The sequence below is a fragment of the Leptonychotes weddellii genome, chromosome 5 (genome assembly GCF_054177405.1).
Source record: "Leptonychotes weddellii isolate Sample4059 chromosome 5, ASM5417740v2, whole genome shotgun sequence".
NCBI lineage: Eukaryota > Metazoa > Chordata > Mammalia > Carnivora > Phocidae > Leptonychotes > Leptonychotes weddellii.
Window position 1 is genome coordinate 41,990,334 of NC_138373.1, and position 15,890 is coordinate 42,006,223.

The window sequence follows — 15,890 nt, forward strand, 5'->3', positions numbered from 1 at the left end:
ACAGGAACATGTGGATGTCATTTTGTTGCTCGAATGTTCCCCATGGGAGGGCAAATATGATAAACAATATTCTTAGCTCTGATTTCTCTCCAAGTTCTAAGTATGCTTCCACATCTCATGAAAGCATGCTCTGGAGTCACTCCCGACTGGAAGAAACCTCCTGTGAGGCCAGCACAAAAGCTTTTATTTAATTCAGCCTCACGTTAAAATATTCCATTTCTCTGTCCCCGATCTTTCTCTGCCTTGTGGCTCGAGGGGGGCCTGCGTCCATGTGCGTCCCGACTGCGCTCCTCACCCAGTGAGGACCAGGCTCTGCTGAACCTCCATGGCTTCGAGAAGACCAAACAAGGCAAAAGCAAGAACTAGCGAGGAGGGCAGGGAAGGAGGATGCCTCCCCCCGCCTGGCTTCCCCCGGGTAGGGTGACGGGCTTCGCACGGGGGGTCCACTAGGAGAAGAGTGGTGCTCCCTGACCTCTGCAGCCCTGGCCACTGATTTTAACCTTTGCCTCGTGGCAGCAGATTGCTTGTCCAAGTTCTGGAACCAAAGTACCCCCCCTCGTGCCCAATTCGCTGGCTTTGCCTCTCTGAGATGTGGACAGGCTTCTCAGCTGTGTAAGCACGTCCGCACCTTCCGCTGAGAACGTGCAAGCCGATTCCTGGAGGAGGCTGATGATGCGCTCTGTGCTGGCTCTACGTCCCATTCCAGGGCTGCGAGGGCCTAATCTGTCACCTCCCCGAGGACCGCCAGCAAGTAAGGCCGCAATTATGACAAGGAGAGGAGAGTGCCAAGTCAAAGGTGGGTCAGCTCTCCAACCAAGAGAGGCGAGTAAAAAACAGCCACGTGGGGTACTCCTGTTTATTAGCTTTACTGGAATAAATAGGAGAATACCCATCAGCACAGTCAAGTGGTTTACAAAGCCCATTAGACATCGGTAGCTGGGATGAGGATTTTCTATTTTCAACCAATTTTTTTTTTTAATGCAAACTCACTTTCAAGGGCAAGATATCACAGTGGAAGAAAATCCTCTCCCAAGAAAAGACTTAATTGTTTACAATGATCAAATCTATGAGCTATTTGCCTGACCCATGGCCGGGGCCCAAGGAGAGGTCCCCCTGAGGCAGAGGTTGGCCACACATCTGGAGAAGACGGTAGTTCTAAGAGGAGAGATTGCTAAGCATTAGAATAAGGCGGAAAGCAGAGTGCCCAAACTTGGTCATTTCCAGAGAAAGGGAGCTTTGTGGCAATGTTTCTTCATCAGTTACCTTATGACAGGCTAGGAGACAGACAAGCCAGTTGGAACGAGACGCAGATGTCTTGCTTTCCCTCTTGGGGCCACCATCTTTCTCTACCGGACAGAGGGAGGGGGGAGGCAGGAGCAGGAAGTAGAAGGAAATAACATTTCTGCTTCCGAGTCCTGACTCTACCCTTCACTCAAGCAGACCCTGGGCCTACATGCCACCGAGGGAAGGTCACTGGAGGCAGCTAACTGCCAAGACACCAGGCATGCGTGAGCGACAGGAAGCGCACCGCGGGGACCCCAGAGACCACTTCCCTGTCACGCTCTCGTGCGTTCAGGCTGCTGGTGTCAGAGTCCCCTGGAGAGTCCCAGGCCAAACGACGTCTCTGAGTCAAAAGGATGGGTTGCCAGGTAATCTTTGTACTCCCCGTCGATCAGTTTGGCTGCGCTGTTCCTGGCAAACCAGCAGTCCACCTGCTCTTCCCCATTGTAGATTTTCCGCTGTTTCCAGACCACCGGGACCTGGTGTCCTTTCACCTTTAGGAAGGTCTCAGACTGCTCGCCTGCCTTCGGGAACGCAGGGTGAGTAGGCTCCTCTGTGAGGCTGGCATCCTTGTTCAGGAACTGACCTGGGAGGACACAAAAAAGCATCGGGTCTAAGTCAAGTGCAGGCAACCATGGGTTGAAAGATCTCATGTCAGTTTCCGCCACTGGTGACCAGTCAGTGCATGGTGTTACCCAGAGGCGGGGGGGACGGGTGCTCTCAGAGCGGGGGGTTAACTGACTGCAGTCCTAGGCTGGACTCTCCCAGAAGACTCACACCTGTCCCGTGTCAGGGACAAACGTGTGTTTGCTGGGTGCAGACGGGGAGTCCTAGGTGGGGTCCACAGTGGCCTCCTCTTCTGGAAGCCGCCCGGCTGCTAACACGGGAAAGCCACCTAGACTCATACAGACAGTTAACCACCGTCTCCTCGTGAGCTAGGAGAGCAAGACGGGCCAGACCACTAGGGAAGAGGCTGGGGTCTTCCCTCTCCTCCAGGCCCCAGCTCCCCTCCCAGACCATGCATCCGGTGGGTACGGCTGAGGGGGTGGAAAGCGGTCGGTTCGGCCCGTTCCTGATCCGCATCACCAGAATTCTGCAGGTCAAGTGAGGGCACTGCTAAGGCCGCAGGAATCCCAGGCTGCGTCTGGGCAAGGCGGCTCATGCTTGGCAGTCAAGCAGGACAGAAACACGTCCAGCTCAAGTGCCAGGAAATCCTGCTTTCTAAACTGGGCCCTGGCGGCAGCTCACCCTTTACTTGTCGAAAGCAGCCAGAGAGGACTGCCTGCCGCCCAGGGCAGGGTGGGGGACCCATGCCCAGGGCCTGGGGGCTGTGCCCTGCCCTTTACCAGCATCTTCTTGCCCAGAGTCAGGAGCCAGACGTTGGGAAGATGCCTCCCAAAGTCTTTGCTCACTTTCCCAGAAGGCCAGTGAGAATCACTGTGTGCAGCCCGTTCCCACTCCCGGGAGTCGCCAGGGGGCAAGGCATGCGATTTCGTGACTGCGTTTCTCAGTCAAGCTGACCGTATTGGCAACATCAGCCTCACTTCGGGAAACTGAATCCTGGGCTCGGAACCAGCGTGAAGAGCAGCGGCCTACCTAACAGTCCGTGGCAGTTGCCAGAGAGGCCCTCGCTGTTGGAGATGTAGAAACCCAGGTGGTTGCGCTGGTAGGGGGCCGGCTTTTTGTACAGGTGAATGAGGATGACGAAGGCAATGGTGCTCCGGACGGTAACGGTGACGTTGGCATTAGCGGACACGGACACCTCCAGCCCCCGACTCCCCACCGCCGTGCTCTGGTTGCAGGGCAGGACCAGCCTATCCCCACCGTCCCAGATGACTCTGTTGGGTGTGATCTCCAGATAAGATCTCTTGGGCTTATTGACGAGGATGGTGATGGTGCGGAAGTAGGTGCGCTGCTTCTTGTGGCCGCTTGGGGGCGCCGGGGCCCCAATCAGCTCCCCGTTCACCGTCACGCCTGGAAGGCCGAGGGGAAGGGCAGTGGTTAGCGCACCATCCCACCGTCACGCTCAAGGTTTCTAATACAGTTTCCTTCCTCCTCGGGCCCCAGCGCTGTATCTGGCCCGCGGGAAGGGGCCCCTCAGTCCCACGGAATGAGTGAAGGCACGCGTGCGGGACGGCGTGAAAGAAGCCATCCCCAGGTTATCAACACGTTGGAGGAGGGGAAGCAAGATGTAGGCTTGCCCTCCCTGGGGCAAGGGGAAGGGCGGAAGGAGAAATCCCAGCCTGAGCAGAGACCAGGTACGGCCGCCTCAAGGCTCCAGGCATCTCCGGCTGTTTCCCATCAGGCACGCCATGCTGATCACAGAAACGCCAGGAACGGCCCCTAGGAAGGTGGGCGCCTCCAGGGAGGGGTACAGTCAGGCCCCCACTCCCTGCTGAGCCTGAGTTAGGACAAACTGAGATTTAGCTCAAAGGCCAGGAAGCCTCGCAAGAGAACAAGGTGGGAAAGGAGCCCCGGGATCACACATTACATAATTACATCACACGTGTCACCTGGCCTTCAAGAAACACACCCTCTCCGAACCGAGAACTGCCCCGTGGCCATCCCTGCGTGTGGTTCCAGAGCTATACGTGTACTGACCTCGTTCCCCCAGCCCCTCTACAGACCCAAGGGGGTCAGAGCCCTGTTTACCTCCGTGTTCAAGGCACACAGAGCTGGGGGCTGAACAGCGGCATTGCGGAGGAACCGAGAGAGATGGCTTTAGGACTCCGGCCTTCCCACCATTACGGTTTGGGAATGGAGAGACATGAAAACAATAATAGATCCTCAATCTCTATAGCATCTGTGCATTTACAAAACCACTTCACACCCATTACTGAATCTGGTCTTTGCAATGGTCTGATGAGCCTGGCAGAGCAAGGACCACTGTCTCCAGGTTACAAGGGAGACGTGTACCCAGGGCTAAAGTCAGAGCAGGCTTCCAACGTTTGTCTTCTTGACTCCAAGCCCCACACACAGTCGACCTCCTTTAAAGAAGCACCAACAACCCTCAGTGAATGTCTGTGATGTGCCTCCTTATCTACGTGGACGTCTGTCTCAAGAACAGAAGGGGTGGTCCTACCTACCTTACCCTTGCCCAGAGGTCACAGAACCTACCAGAGTCCGTGTGATCGGAGACGAGCCTTAGGATGTCCCCCGGCTGCCCATCGATGTTGAAGCAGACGGTGAGCTTGCTCAGGGGGAAATCCACGACAAAATGGGGATCTCCATCCACTGCCAGACCAGGAAAAACAGGAGAGAGCAAGAGAGACAAGACATTTACTGGGTGTCTCCCATGCGTATACTCTCCTGGCTCAGGCATTATTTGTTTAGCCTGTCACTGATCCTCGACTTCGAAGCGAGGAAGGTGCCTGGGGGTGAAGGGACACACCAGTGTTACACGTCAGTGTGTGAGGTGCATCTGTGAACTCGGGTCCCCTCCATCCAGACATGATCCTCCTTCCACCAAATTCAGCAACAGAAAATCGTTTCCTGTCTCCTCCGACCACCCAAGGGAAGAGATGTGGATGCAAACCCTCCCTCTCCTGGGACTGGAGTGCCACGGCCCAGAGACACGGCGCCGGACGTCCACAGTCCCTGCGTGACAGTGGCCATGAGCAAGCCCAACTGAACGCGGTGACCACGAGGGGTTCAGAGTCACTGGGGGTTAGGAAGGACGGTCAGCGGTGGCCATGGAAGTCCCTCCTCAGGGGCACGCAGACTTAAATGCTCTCAAAGTTCTGTCCACAGAGAAGACCCCAGCGTGTGGCCGGCCCCTGTTGCTTGCGCATTTTCGCCTCTGGTCAACATGAACAGCCTTGCCTCTTATTGTACAGACAAAATAATTCCCAACCGTCTACATCAATGCTCTCCCCTCACAAGACTAGAGAGTTAGTTTCTTTCTAATTTTTATGCCAAACACAACGTGTTTCTGAATGCCTCTCTATGTTATGTGCACACACATGTACACACACGTGGATACGGTTAGTCTTTTCAAGTCTCAGCAAATTAATGTTCTCGGTTAACTATTTAAAAAAACAAAAGCAAAAAACACTTTCTGTCCCTAGCATGACTCAGAAAGGCCCAGGAAAGAACCTGGCTGGTCTCACTGTGACGTGTGTCTAGCACCCTATGATATATAAAGAAATACAAGGTACTGGTCTTTTGTAGATGAGGAAAAAAAAGAAAACGCACCCATAGGAGACAAAAGTCCTGGTCCATATATTTGGCTCTCTTTAGGTATGAATGTAACTACGTGACGGTTCTTTGAGAGCTTCTTGTACTCACACCACTTCATTTCTATTCGAATCATCCAAATCCTGTTACCAGGAAAGCAGTTGCAGTTTGAAAAAGGAGGAGAGATGTCTGAAAGCCATTACTCCACGCAGCACCCGAGAGGAAAGTTTCCTCGCATTCCACAAAGCACGTGTGTGCTCAAAAGAGTTGTACCTTCCCCATCAGAGACCGAGTGCATCCTCTCCTCGTGGCTAATCTCTAGAACTTTCCTGGCACGTTGAGTGTGTCAGCAGCACGGCAAATCACAGATTTACAAAGGAAGACGTGTACATTTCAAGACTAAAACCCTGCCTTCATGTTGCTGTTCCATCTGGAGGCTTATTATAATCCCAGGAAGCTGGCCAAAGGAAACTCTATGGTATTTTTGTCTTTCCCTTCTAAAGCCAAAGACTAAAATAATAATAATAATAATAATAATAATAATAAACTCTGCCTATCACAGATATTCGTACCACTGGGAGCTGGAAGCACGTATATGTCACGTCTCTGAAATAAGTAACGTTTAAACTCAGTCATGATGCAAATGGGCTTCTGCTGTCTGTCTGTCCTGCTGTCAGGCTTGCCAGCCTCCTCGGGGCGGCAGCCGCGGTGTTTAGGGTTTACCGACCGCCCTCGTTCTCAGAACTGCCTCCCGCCATGGCTGAACGACCATGGGTCCTCGTGCCAAGTTCTAGGAGCTGGTATTTTCGCGGGCGTCAGGGAACTCCGGGCCCTCCGCCTGGAAACATCTCACCCCTCAAGTGACACAGAACCATGTTCTTTTCTTTACCTGAGGTTTTGGAGACTTTAATTCTTGGGCTGTATGGTTTCTTGAGAGCAGGTCCTAGAAAGAAGAGAACCCCCATTGTTATACATTAAGGAGGATGAGGTGAGAGGCACCAACAAGAGGTTTGGGGTGAGTAAACATAAAGCTTTCAAATGCAGTTGTGGTCATTTAAAAACATCACCTGTTGTAAAGAAGGAGCTTGGCCTCACAGCACACAAATATCACGTGAAGACTTATTTTATTCTTTTATAAATTAGAGCATATTCTTCCTGTCTAAGACTTCTGCGTGTACAAGAAAGGAAAACATTCTATCATACGTAATGTATAGTTATGGAGTTGGGGAGGGTAGAGTTGTTTAATGGGTATGGAGTTTCAGGTACGCAAGATGAAAAAAGTTCTGGAGACCTGTGAATATACTTCATACTACCGAGCTGCACACTTAAAAGTGATTGATGGTAAATTTTATGTTATTTTTTACAATTTAAAAACTACAAAAATGTAAAAAAAAAAAGGCAGTTATAATCCATATATAGTTATAATCTGAACCTTTTAATAAATGTCTAGTGCTACACCCCTCAAGGCAGAGGGATCTCACATTTGCAGAACACTGGCTTTGTACCAAAGATTTTAACACATCTAATCCTTGTAACAGCCCTTCAGAGAAATCATTAGTATCTACGTTTTATAGACCAGGGAGCAGAAGCCCAGAGAGGTTCAGACACCTGCCACGAGCCACACAGCGGAAACAGGACCCAGCTGTGCCTGGGTCCTACCCTTACGCTCTACCACACCCAAGTGCTTCTCAGAGTTTAGAGTGTGAGGAATATACGAGACAGCATTTGTACGCCCTGGGTTCCTGTCCGTTCCCTCTCTTTAGGAGATGTGAACTTGGCAGCAATTCAATAAAAATGTTAAAACGTAAAAAACATGCTGTTTCCCACAAGCCGTGATTGCTGAGATTATCATGCCCTGCTTCAGCAGAACTACCTTTCCTCTGCTTGTCGCTACTGATTTCCCCCAACAAAATGACAGGAGACCGGACGTGACCGTTTCTGTTTAGACTCTGAGTGAGAAGCATGTAAAGGATGACTTCTCTCGAGAATCCACAACTTGGTCCTTCACATACCTCGTCAGGACAATGCAAATCAAGCACCCCAGAGGAAGGTGTTCTCGTTGCCCAAAGCAGGTGTGTGTGGGCAGGAGCTAGGGTCCCCCCTTGGGGGCGGGGTCTCCTCGCTAGATGCCCAGGCTTTGGGACGCTGCGCCCCCGCAGGTAAGCGGCATAGCTCCGAGGGACTCACAGAGGCAGAGGGGACACGAAAACACTGGTCTCTGCTCACCCTGGTGCCTCCGACACCGCGGCGCACGGGGCAGGCGCCCGACGCCGACGATTTGCCGGTAGACTGACTTTACCCGACAACATCTCTGGGACAAATGCCTCGTTTCCTACTTTCTCTACAGAGATGCCCCTTTTGCAAGCACCCGCCGCCCACCGTGCAACACCCCCTCCGAGGCCGGCGCGACGCACGTGGCGCGGTAAGGCGCGCGGGACAGCGGGCCGCTGCCGCGGGGCGGGCCCCGCCTGCTCACCTGACCGCCCGCCGGCACCGCGCAGGCGCTGCACCACCGGCTCGGGGCCCAGGGCGGCCGCCGCGCCGCGTGCGTCCTCCAGCTGCTGCGTCTGCAGCGCCCGCCGCCTCAGGTGCAGCGCGGTGAGCGGCGTGAGGAAGCCGCGGGCCACGGCCAGAGTCCGCGCGCTCTGCCCCAGGCGCTGCTTCTCCCGCTCGTCGCCGCTGTGGCGCCAGGAGCTCAGCAGCTCCTTCAGGGTCAGGTAGCTCCAGAGCCGCTCCACGTGGTTGCGGCCCTCGGCGCCCCCGCCCCTGCCCGCCTGGTGGGGCTCCAGGGGCACGTCGGTCTTCAGGAGGACGAACCTCTGGCTGTTGCTGGCCGTGACCTCCACGTGCAGCCGCCCCGCCTGGCTGTCGGCCAGCTTCCCCGCGGTGACGATCTCCGAGCCGTTGAAGTAGTTGGGGAACACGGTCCTGGTGGCGTGCTCCACCGAGGCCGGCGGATAATCCACGCGGATGTCCGAGAGCAGCGGGGTCCTGATCTCATCGTAGAACCTGCGGTGGAAGCACAGAGACAGAGAGTCGATGATACTCATTCAAGCATCCCGAGCTGACTGGACTCTCGGTGACTTTCCTTTGTACACACCTCCGTTTCTCAAAGAGCCTCTTAAAACATTCTGAGAACGAAACACATATTCCAGGTGCACTTTAAGTAGCCCATTATCCTTGAGAAATCTCATCTTGACTCTGATATTAAGCTTGTGGGTAAGGCCTCATTTCCTTGCTTTAGCTTTTCTCCTGGTTGTTACAGGTTGCTTTTTGCTGAGTAAGGGGACAATCAAAATCCCCCTTCCAAAGAGCTAGACAGCACGGCTGCGGAAGCCAGCTCAGCCACTTCCTGGCTGTGTGTCTTGGGACATGTGACGTAGCCTCTCTGAACTTCGGTTTCTTCCTCTATAAAGTTGGAATGTTGAAGTAACTGCTCTGGTAGATTACCAGCTGTCCCCTCAAGCTCAGTCTCCCCTTCTTTCCTGAGTTCTACCCATCTAGGTATCAACCACATTTCTTAGCCTCTGCTCTGGCCAAAAATGGCCATGTTCTCACCAACAGAATATGAGTAGAAATGGTAAGTACAACCTCTGCAATGCTTGCTTGAAATAAAATGGCTTCTTAGTCTGGTTTTCTTTTCTTTCCCCCTTTTTGGGGCCAGAATATAGATGCGATAGTGACCTAATTTCAACCTTGCAGCTAAAGACGACACCTGAGGGGTGCAGAGCAACCAAAGGGAAGGAACGGGAGTCTCTGAGCGACTTCAGGGAGCAGAATCTAGTGTGTCCAGACATTACAGGAGAGGGTCATCTGCATGGCAGCTTTGCTTGGATCCTACTATACCTGCTCCTAGGCTTTCTGTGAGGCTCGCCAGAGACAACAGATGCAGGAAAGCCTGGCGCATCATAAGTTCTCGATAAATGTTGGGTATGGATGATGGTTTTGGTAATATGACAGTGGTTGGTTTGTTTCAATGTCATTGCTTTTGTTTTTGAGAGCATTATTAAATCTTAATATACAGTGCACTAGATTCTGCCTCTTTGAATATAGTTTTGAATAATTTTGAAAATGTGGGAAGCAAATCTGTCTTTTTATTTAAATCTTTGACCGAAATCCTGGGGGCTGGGAGAACGGTGGCTATCCTCATACCAAGGAGCCACCTTTACGGCCCACCTTAGAGACCTCCAATTAGAATGCATATTCCTTGAATATGGCTATTAAACAGCTGCGAATCTACCCAAACCTCACTTTTCCTTTGAAGTATCTACTATGCTGTAAAGAAGAACCAAGCACATCATGTCAAACGGAGAGTCAGCACTTCCTCGAATCAACAGCGAAGTCATACTCTGTGTTTGGCAACATGACAGCTGTGGGAAGGCTCCAAACGGAGTTAGAAAACCTAAGAGCTAGTTTCTTCTCCACCTCAAAACAGTAAGAGAATCAGCGGCCGGTTTTAACCAGGACACAAAATGGAGACAGCACTACGTCTCCTACGTACACCTCAGCTGAATTAACGCAAACACACTAGACAGTGTACCAGCAACTATGCTAGAAGTGTCGAGAAGACGACAAGCTAACTGAACACCTAACATGCAACAGCCATCCTGACAATACTTGACACTGGTTTTGTCATTCAGTTGTCGACCAACCATAATCCTCATTTTACAGATGAGGAAAGTGAGTAACACTGGCTTCAGTTTTGCCTAAAGTCACAAAGCAGGGCCCAGCATCTGAACCAGATCGACCTGGGTTAAACACCCCTTAGGATGTCTCCCAGTGTACTGAGTTATGACCCCACCACCCTCCACCCCCTTCTGAGAGCCCCAGTCTCCCTGTCTCGAGAGGACAGATGTACGGACCCGATGAGCTGCGAGCCCGCGTCGTCCTCCTCAAGAACTCGCCGTGTGAGGCCACAGTTCTCCAGTGACAGTTTCTCCAGCAACATGAAGTCCACGTCATTCCCGATGCCGATGGTGAAGATGCAGATTTGGCCTCGGGCGGCCTCCTTGGTGTTGTTGAGAATCTTGAGGGTGTGGGTCTCCCCAACGGTGGGCTTCCCATCGGTCAGGAAGATGATGAGGGACACACTGTGGTCTTCGATGTCGTTGTGGGCCACATAGTCGTTGAGCAGCTTGATGCCCCTCTGCAGGGCCCCGTTGATGTCTGTGCCTGGGGAACACCAAAACGCACCCCAGCTCAAGCCTGTGTGCCCGCCTCCTTCACCTGGGCTCACGGTCAGGGTGATGCTTTACCCACCACTGTTCGAGCGGTAGCAGGAGGACGTGCATGGGGAAAGAAGTCACCTGGACCTACAGGGTGATGCCAGCCTATTTAGACACTTGGTAAGGGTTTGCTAAATGAATGGGAAAGGCCTGGAATTATCCCACTGTATGGCCCTTCTCCTGAATGCATCTGACAGCACCCTGGCTTAGAAATCTTCAGTACCTTAGCATCAATTGCTCCTACTCCTTTCCTGGGACTAGCTTTGCAAAGGGCAGGAGGGGGTTAGGTAGAGGAATCTGGAGGGAGGGCGAGTCCCAGGGGGAAAGAAAGGGCACTCACTTTAGGTACACACTTAATTACTTTTAGTAAATTTATAAAGCTGTATACCCATCACCACAATCCATCACCCAGTCTGGAGTGATTTTTATCTACCCGCAAAATGTACCATGTTTGAGCGAACCAGGTGATTTCTCCCCACTGTTTCACATTCTCCAGAATTTCTGGCTAAAAAAAAAAAAAAAAAATACATGTCTAGTCTGTGCAAACACACTGAGAATTCGGAGATGCACACAGATTCTGAACGTAAGGGAAAGTTACAGCTGAAACAGTATTTACCATTTCTTTGGGCTCATTAATTTGCCTTTCTGAATGCCCAGCCTAGTTTCAGCTGACCTCTGGATGTATGAGCCTGGACAAAAAGGCAGATGTTTATTTTCCCTTTAATCGAGAAGTTGGCAATGGTGCCAAATTTTTTATTCCACTTTAAGGCCAAGGGGAGCCCAGGCAAAGGGACAGACTTAGCTTTCCTAGTACCAGGCACCAAGGCACAGCAGGGCGTGGAATCAAGCCTGTGCGAGGCCAGGGCATGTCCCATGCTCTTAAGAACAGGGGGGGCACGCTCCACAGGGAGACCCCCACAGAGCTGCCCCAGCCATCCTGCCGAGAGCCCCCCGGGTCAACAGAGGACCCAAGTGCACCAGCAAGAGGGACTACATGGGTGAAAATGGCTATGTCTGACTCTGAAAGAGGACTTCCCATGTGGCAGCCACTGTTCTAAGCACTTCAGATATTTTAACTGATTTCATCCTCATCACAACAACGTTATCATCCACATGTGAGATGAGTAAACTCGGGCACGGACACAGTCAATGGCTCGTAGATGGTGGGGCTGGCTTCAGATCCAGACAGTCTGGCTTCAGAACCTATGCTCCAACCCTACCATTCCCCTTCTCTGAGAGGAACAGACTGACCTTCTGTTCACTGCAGAGCTTGGGGTGATGAAATGCTGAGAGAAAAGTAAAGGAAACTAATTAGGTTTCTAAGGTGTAGATTCCAAAAGAACATAATACACATCAGCTGTTTCCTAAAGCTCTATCCCCACACCCTCTGCCAACACACCCACACACACACACACACACACACTGTTCTAGTAATGAGTAATGCCACTGAAATAACGTTTAATTGAACAAATACTCATTGAGCACGAGCTATACACGTCAGGACCTGTGCTGAGAACCAGGGGTCATACAAAGATGAAGAAGAGTTTCCTCCCTCGAGGACTTGACGATCTTGTCAACTTTCTCCCATATTATTATATCCAATCTTTTCTCTCTCTCATTAACAAGTAAATCAGTCCCTAGACCACACTGTTGTGGAGACCAGTAGGAAATCCCATGTCAGAGTTCCATCCAAGCAAAATCAAGTTCTAAATAAAGTTCATTTGGGAAATCACAGCTTCATCTTGGAAAGAAAATAATACATGGACGGAAGACGAAAAATGCCAGCAGAAAACTGAACTGGATGTTTTATATGTTCCCCAATAACCAAATTAGAATTAACCAAGACAATAGCCCCAGAAGACGGCATCTCTGTAAAGGCCCTTGTAGAAGGGGCAGAGGGAGTCTAGATGAGCTTCCATACACGCTCCCGCGCTGCGCACCTGTCATGGGTCCACTGTACTGGAAACAGAGAGTAGCTAGAGTAAGCCCCACATCCTGCGCTGAAGGAACCTGCCTCCAGCACGGCTAGGTAACGTTTTGTTCTGATTCTCTCCTCTCCCTAGAACCCTGGGGGACCTCTTCCATCCTCTGCACTCTCCCCGGGGGACCATACCCAAGCCAAGTGTGCAAAGACTCAGAGCCCATCACACTTCTCCAAGCACAGCATCTCCCTGGCCACCGGGGATGCATGCTCTACTTGCTGGCGCAGCCCTGCTGAGAGGCTGATGGTTCAGCAGCGCCGTCCCACCTGCTGCCCCCCAAGGTGCAAACATTCAAACACACAAAACACCGAACCATCTCTGGCTTTGATTCCTCACCCAAGAGCAATTTCCAAAAACAGCTTCATTGTTCGGATCCATGAGATAAACCACGAAAGGCTCCAAAACCTATCAAGTATTTTCCCCCCTAACTTACTTGACCATCAGTTCGGGGCCTGTAAGACGAGAATTTCCAGACTTGGTGTTCAGAGAAACATAAGCTTCTGGGAAAGCTCTCACCTTTATCTCCTTTCCTGTGATTGGCTTCAACTTTCAAATCCTCGTCTCCTGGCAGAAAATTAGCTACTCGCTTATTATCACGTCAAAGGCAACAAGAAAACAAGGTCTCGTATTTACCTCCAGTGGGCGACATGTGGTGAATATAGACTTTGCCGTCTCTCACACTGTCCGGAGTCACCGACACCAAATGGTCCTTCCACACTTTGATGCGGTTGGAAAATCCAATGATATTGAAATGATCCTGGGGTCGGAGGTCGTGGAGAATCCTGAACAGGGCATCCTTGGTCTAAACCAACACAGAAGCAAAACGGGTCACAGCTGATCACCTTCATCCTCACGTCTCCTGGCTTGGAAACTGCACGCGGGGAGCAATGCTGGGGTTAATATTAAGTGCCTGAGATGTAAAGGGACTTGGATAAATGTCCAAGGAGCTCTGTCATCTAGCTGGAAAAACACTGGCGTGAACATGTTACAATCACAAATGGGGGCTTTAACATCTGAAGTGTCACAGGCTGCTGCAAGTCTTGCTCTCTCAGGCCTCCGTACCGTCATAGCGGTGATGGAAGGTTCTTTTCCTCTGCCTGACGCCCATTTGTCACCTGACAAGCTCCTACTCACTCTTCAAAACCCAGCTGATGTGCTATGGCCTCCATCTGAAACCTTTCCTAACTCCTCCAAAGAGAGCTGATCCTCTCTCCTCTAGGCTAGCACTGCCCTCAAAATACTCGTGTTATAAAGTGCATAATGACCCGTCGTGATTATTTGCCTTTTATCTTTGTCCCTGACCGTACTGCAAGTTCTTGGCCAGCAGCTTCCAGTCATCTTCATATCGCCCTGTGCACAGGAGAGTGCCCGACACACAGGGGGCGTAGACGGTTCAGTGAACGAATGAATGCATACACATTTTACGAATTGTAAGACTAGAGGTATAAATAATAAACACCCCAAGAATTTAAAAGAGAATGAGAACACGGGGCGGGGCTGCTGCAGCGGTATGAGAAGACTTCACAGGGAAGCAGGAATAGGAGGGTAAAAGGAACCGCATAGCTTGGAAGACTAGGAAGGGCATTGTGGAAGGCAGCGAAGACAAGTGAGTTGAATGAGTAAATGAGAGAGAGAGGGAGGGAGGGAGGGAAGGGGAGGGAGAGAGAGAGAGAGGTGTGTGGAATGCCAAATACTTCCCAAATACAAAGGAAGTCAGAGACACCAGCCCCCACCCTTGAGAACCTCGGAAAGATAATCCTGAGAAGGACGATGCGTAGGAAACAGAACTGACTGCTAGATCATGTTGGAGTAAAAATCCATCAGATAACTACATTAAACAGATGTGGGGGGAGTGCCCTAAGCGTTGACCCGGTGTCAGCCAGGAAGCTGGCAGGACTCCGACTCCTCACCCTTCCTTCCACTCGGCGCCCACACAAGCCCGGTGTGAGCATCGGCCAGGCCCAGCCTCATCCCGGCCCCGCAGCCTAGACCTCTGGGAGGCCTGAAGGCCTGCAGCTGTGAGGCGACAGGACCACAGCTGACAGCCGTCCCTGAGACGGCCCCACTGGGAGCCCAGGCCCAAGGCAGGCACTGGGAAATGCTCGCGCTGCTCTCCGCGGGAGCTCGGAGCCGGCCAGGCACCACCGGCTGGCTTCGGGCTTGGACAAGGGGCAGCTTGTCGGGAGGCGGGGCTTTGTTCAGCTGCTGACATCCTTAGGGATCCTTATAACGTGCGCCAATGACCTCGAGAGGGGCCCGCCTGGCTTCTCGGCGGCTGTTTCCCTCCCGTTGTGATGGATGCTCTGCTTTAGGAAGAGTTCTAGCCTCTCCACCCTCCTCCCCTTCACTCGGCAACTACAGGTTTCTTAGGACCTTGTAAGGCCACAGCTGCAGCGTATCCTCACATGCACTGAAGGCAGGCAGGCCAGTGGGCTCACATGGCTCCGTTTCCAGTTGCATTGGGACCTTCTGGATGGCCTCCCCCCCCCCCCCCAGGGGCCTGGGGAGAAGCGGCTACCACTGCCTGCAGCCAGCACCGTCCTTGATTGCTCTGTGGGCTCCTGCTCTCCCCTTAGATGGGCTGACAGCCCTGGGCGCTCCGCATTCTTGGAAGGCTTACAAGGCAAGCAGAAGGTCCAGATAGGAGAGTAAATGCGAGTGGACTTCAGCTGATGTTTCTGCGAACTGTGTTTACATGCTGAAGATGAACACCAACCTCGCCAGACTTCCCAAGAGTACAATCCAGAGAACAGGGTAAGCACATTCCAGAAAGATCAGAGGAAGCCGGGAAAGGCAGAGAATGTGCAGTCTGAAGGCCTGAACTACCCTGGAGGCAAAGAGGTGTCACAGGAGAGGGGCTGGTCTAAACCCTTAAGGGCCTGGAGGATGACAATGGAGAAGACCAGTCGACTCTTCCAGTGCATGCGGATGGACAACGATAGTTACCACCTCTCCCCCAGGGCCCTCTTCCAATGAATGTGACCTAAAGGGAAAGACCCTGGATGTCCCAGCAAGCCATGTTCCTTGGCCTTCTTCCCCGCCCCCAAAGCCCCACTTACTGCCCTTGCACACTAGGAAGAAGCCTGCCCGCTAGAGACAGGTAAACCCCAAGACACACCACCTGGAGTGAGGATGCCCTGAAATTGTTACTAGGTGACCACCGGAGACTGTGCAAATGTCCTCCTTGGAGACCTTTTAAAATAGGCACATACAATGTATGATTATG

General features: G+C 52.0%; 1 protein-coding gene across 1 annotated transcript in view; it reads right to left on the minus strand.

The window, feature by feature from the left end:
* Positions 1–842: 842 nt before the first annotated feature.
* The window catches only part of ITIH5 (inter-alpha-trypsin inhibitor heavy chain 5), a 73,344-nt gene continuing 58,296 nt past the window's right edge, over positions 843–15,890 (minus strand). Inside the window, exons 8-14 of the mRNA XM_081820557.1 lie at positions 13,298–13,466; positions 10,320–10,629; positions 7,934–8,466; positions 6,347–6,400; positions 4,399–4,515; positions 2,878–3,255; positions 843–1,867 (exon numbers count right to left, since the gene is read on the minus strand). Of these exons, the coding sequence (XP_081676683.1) occupies positions 1,587–1,867; positions 2,878–3,255; positions 4,399–4,515; positions 6,347–6,400; positions 7,934–8,466; positions 10,320–10,629; positions 13,298–13,466 (1,842 nt within the window). The 3' untranslated portion in view covers positions 843–1,586. The remainder of the gene's footprint in view (positions 1,868–2,877; positions 3,256–4,398; positions 4,516–6,346; positions 6,401–7,933; positions 8,467–10,319; positions 10,630–13,297; positions 13,467–15,890) is intronic.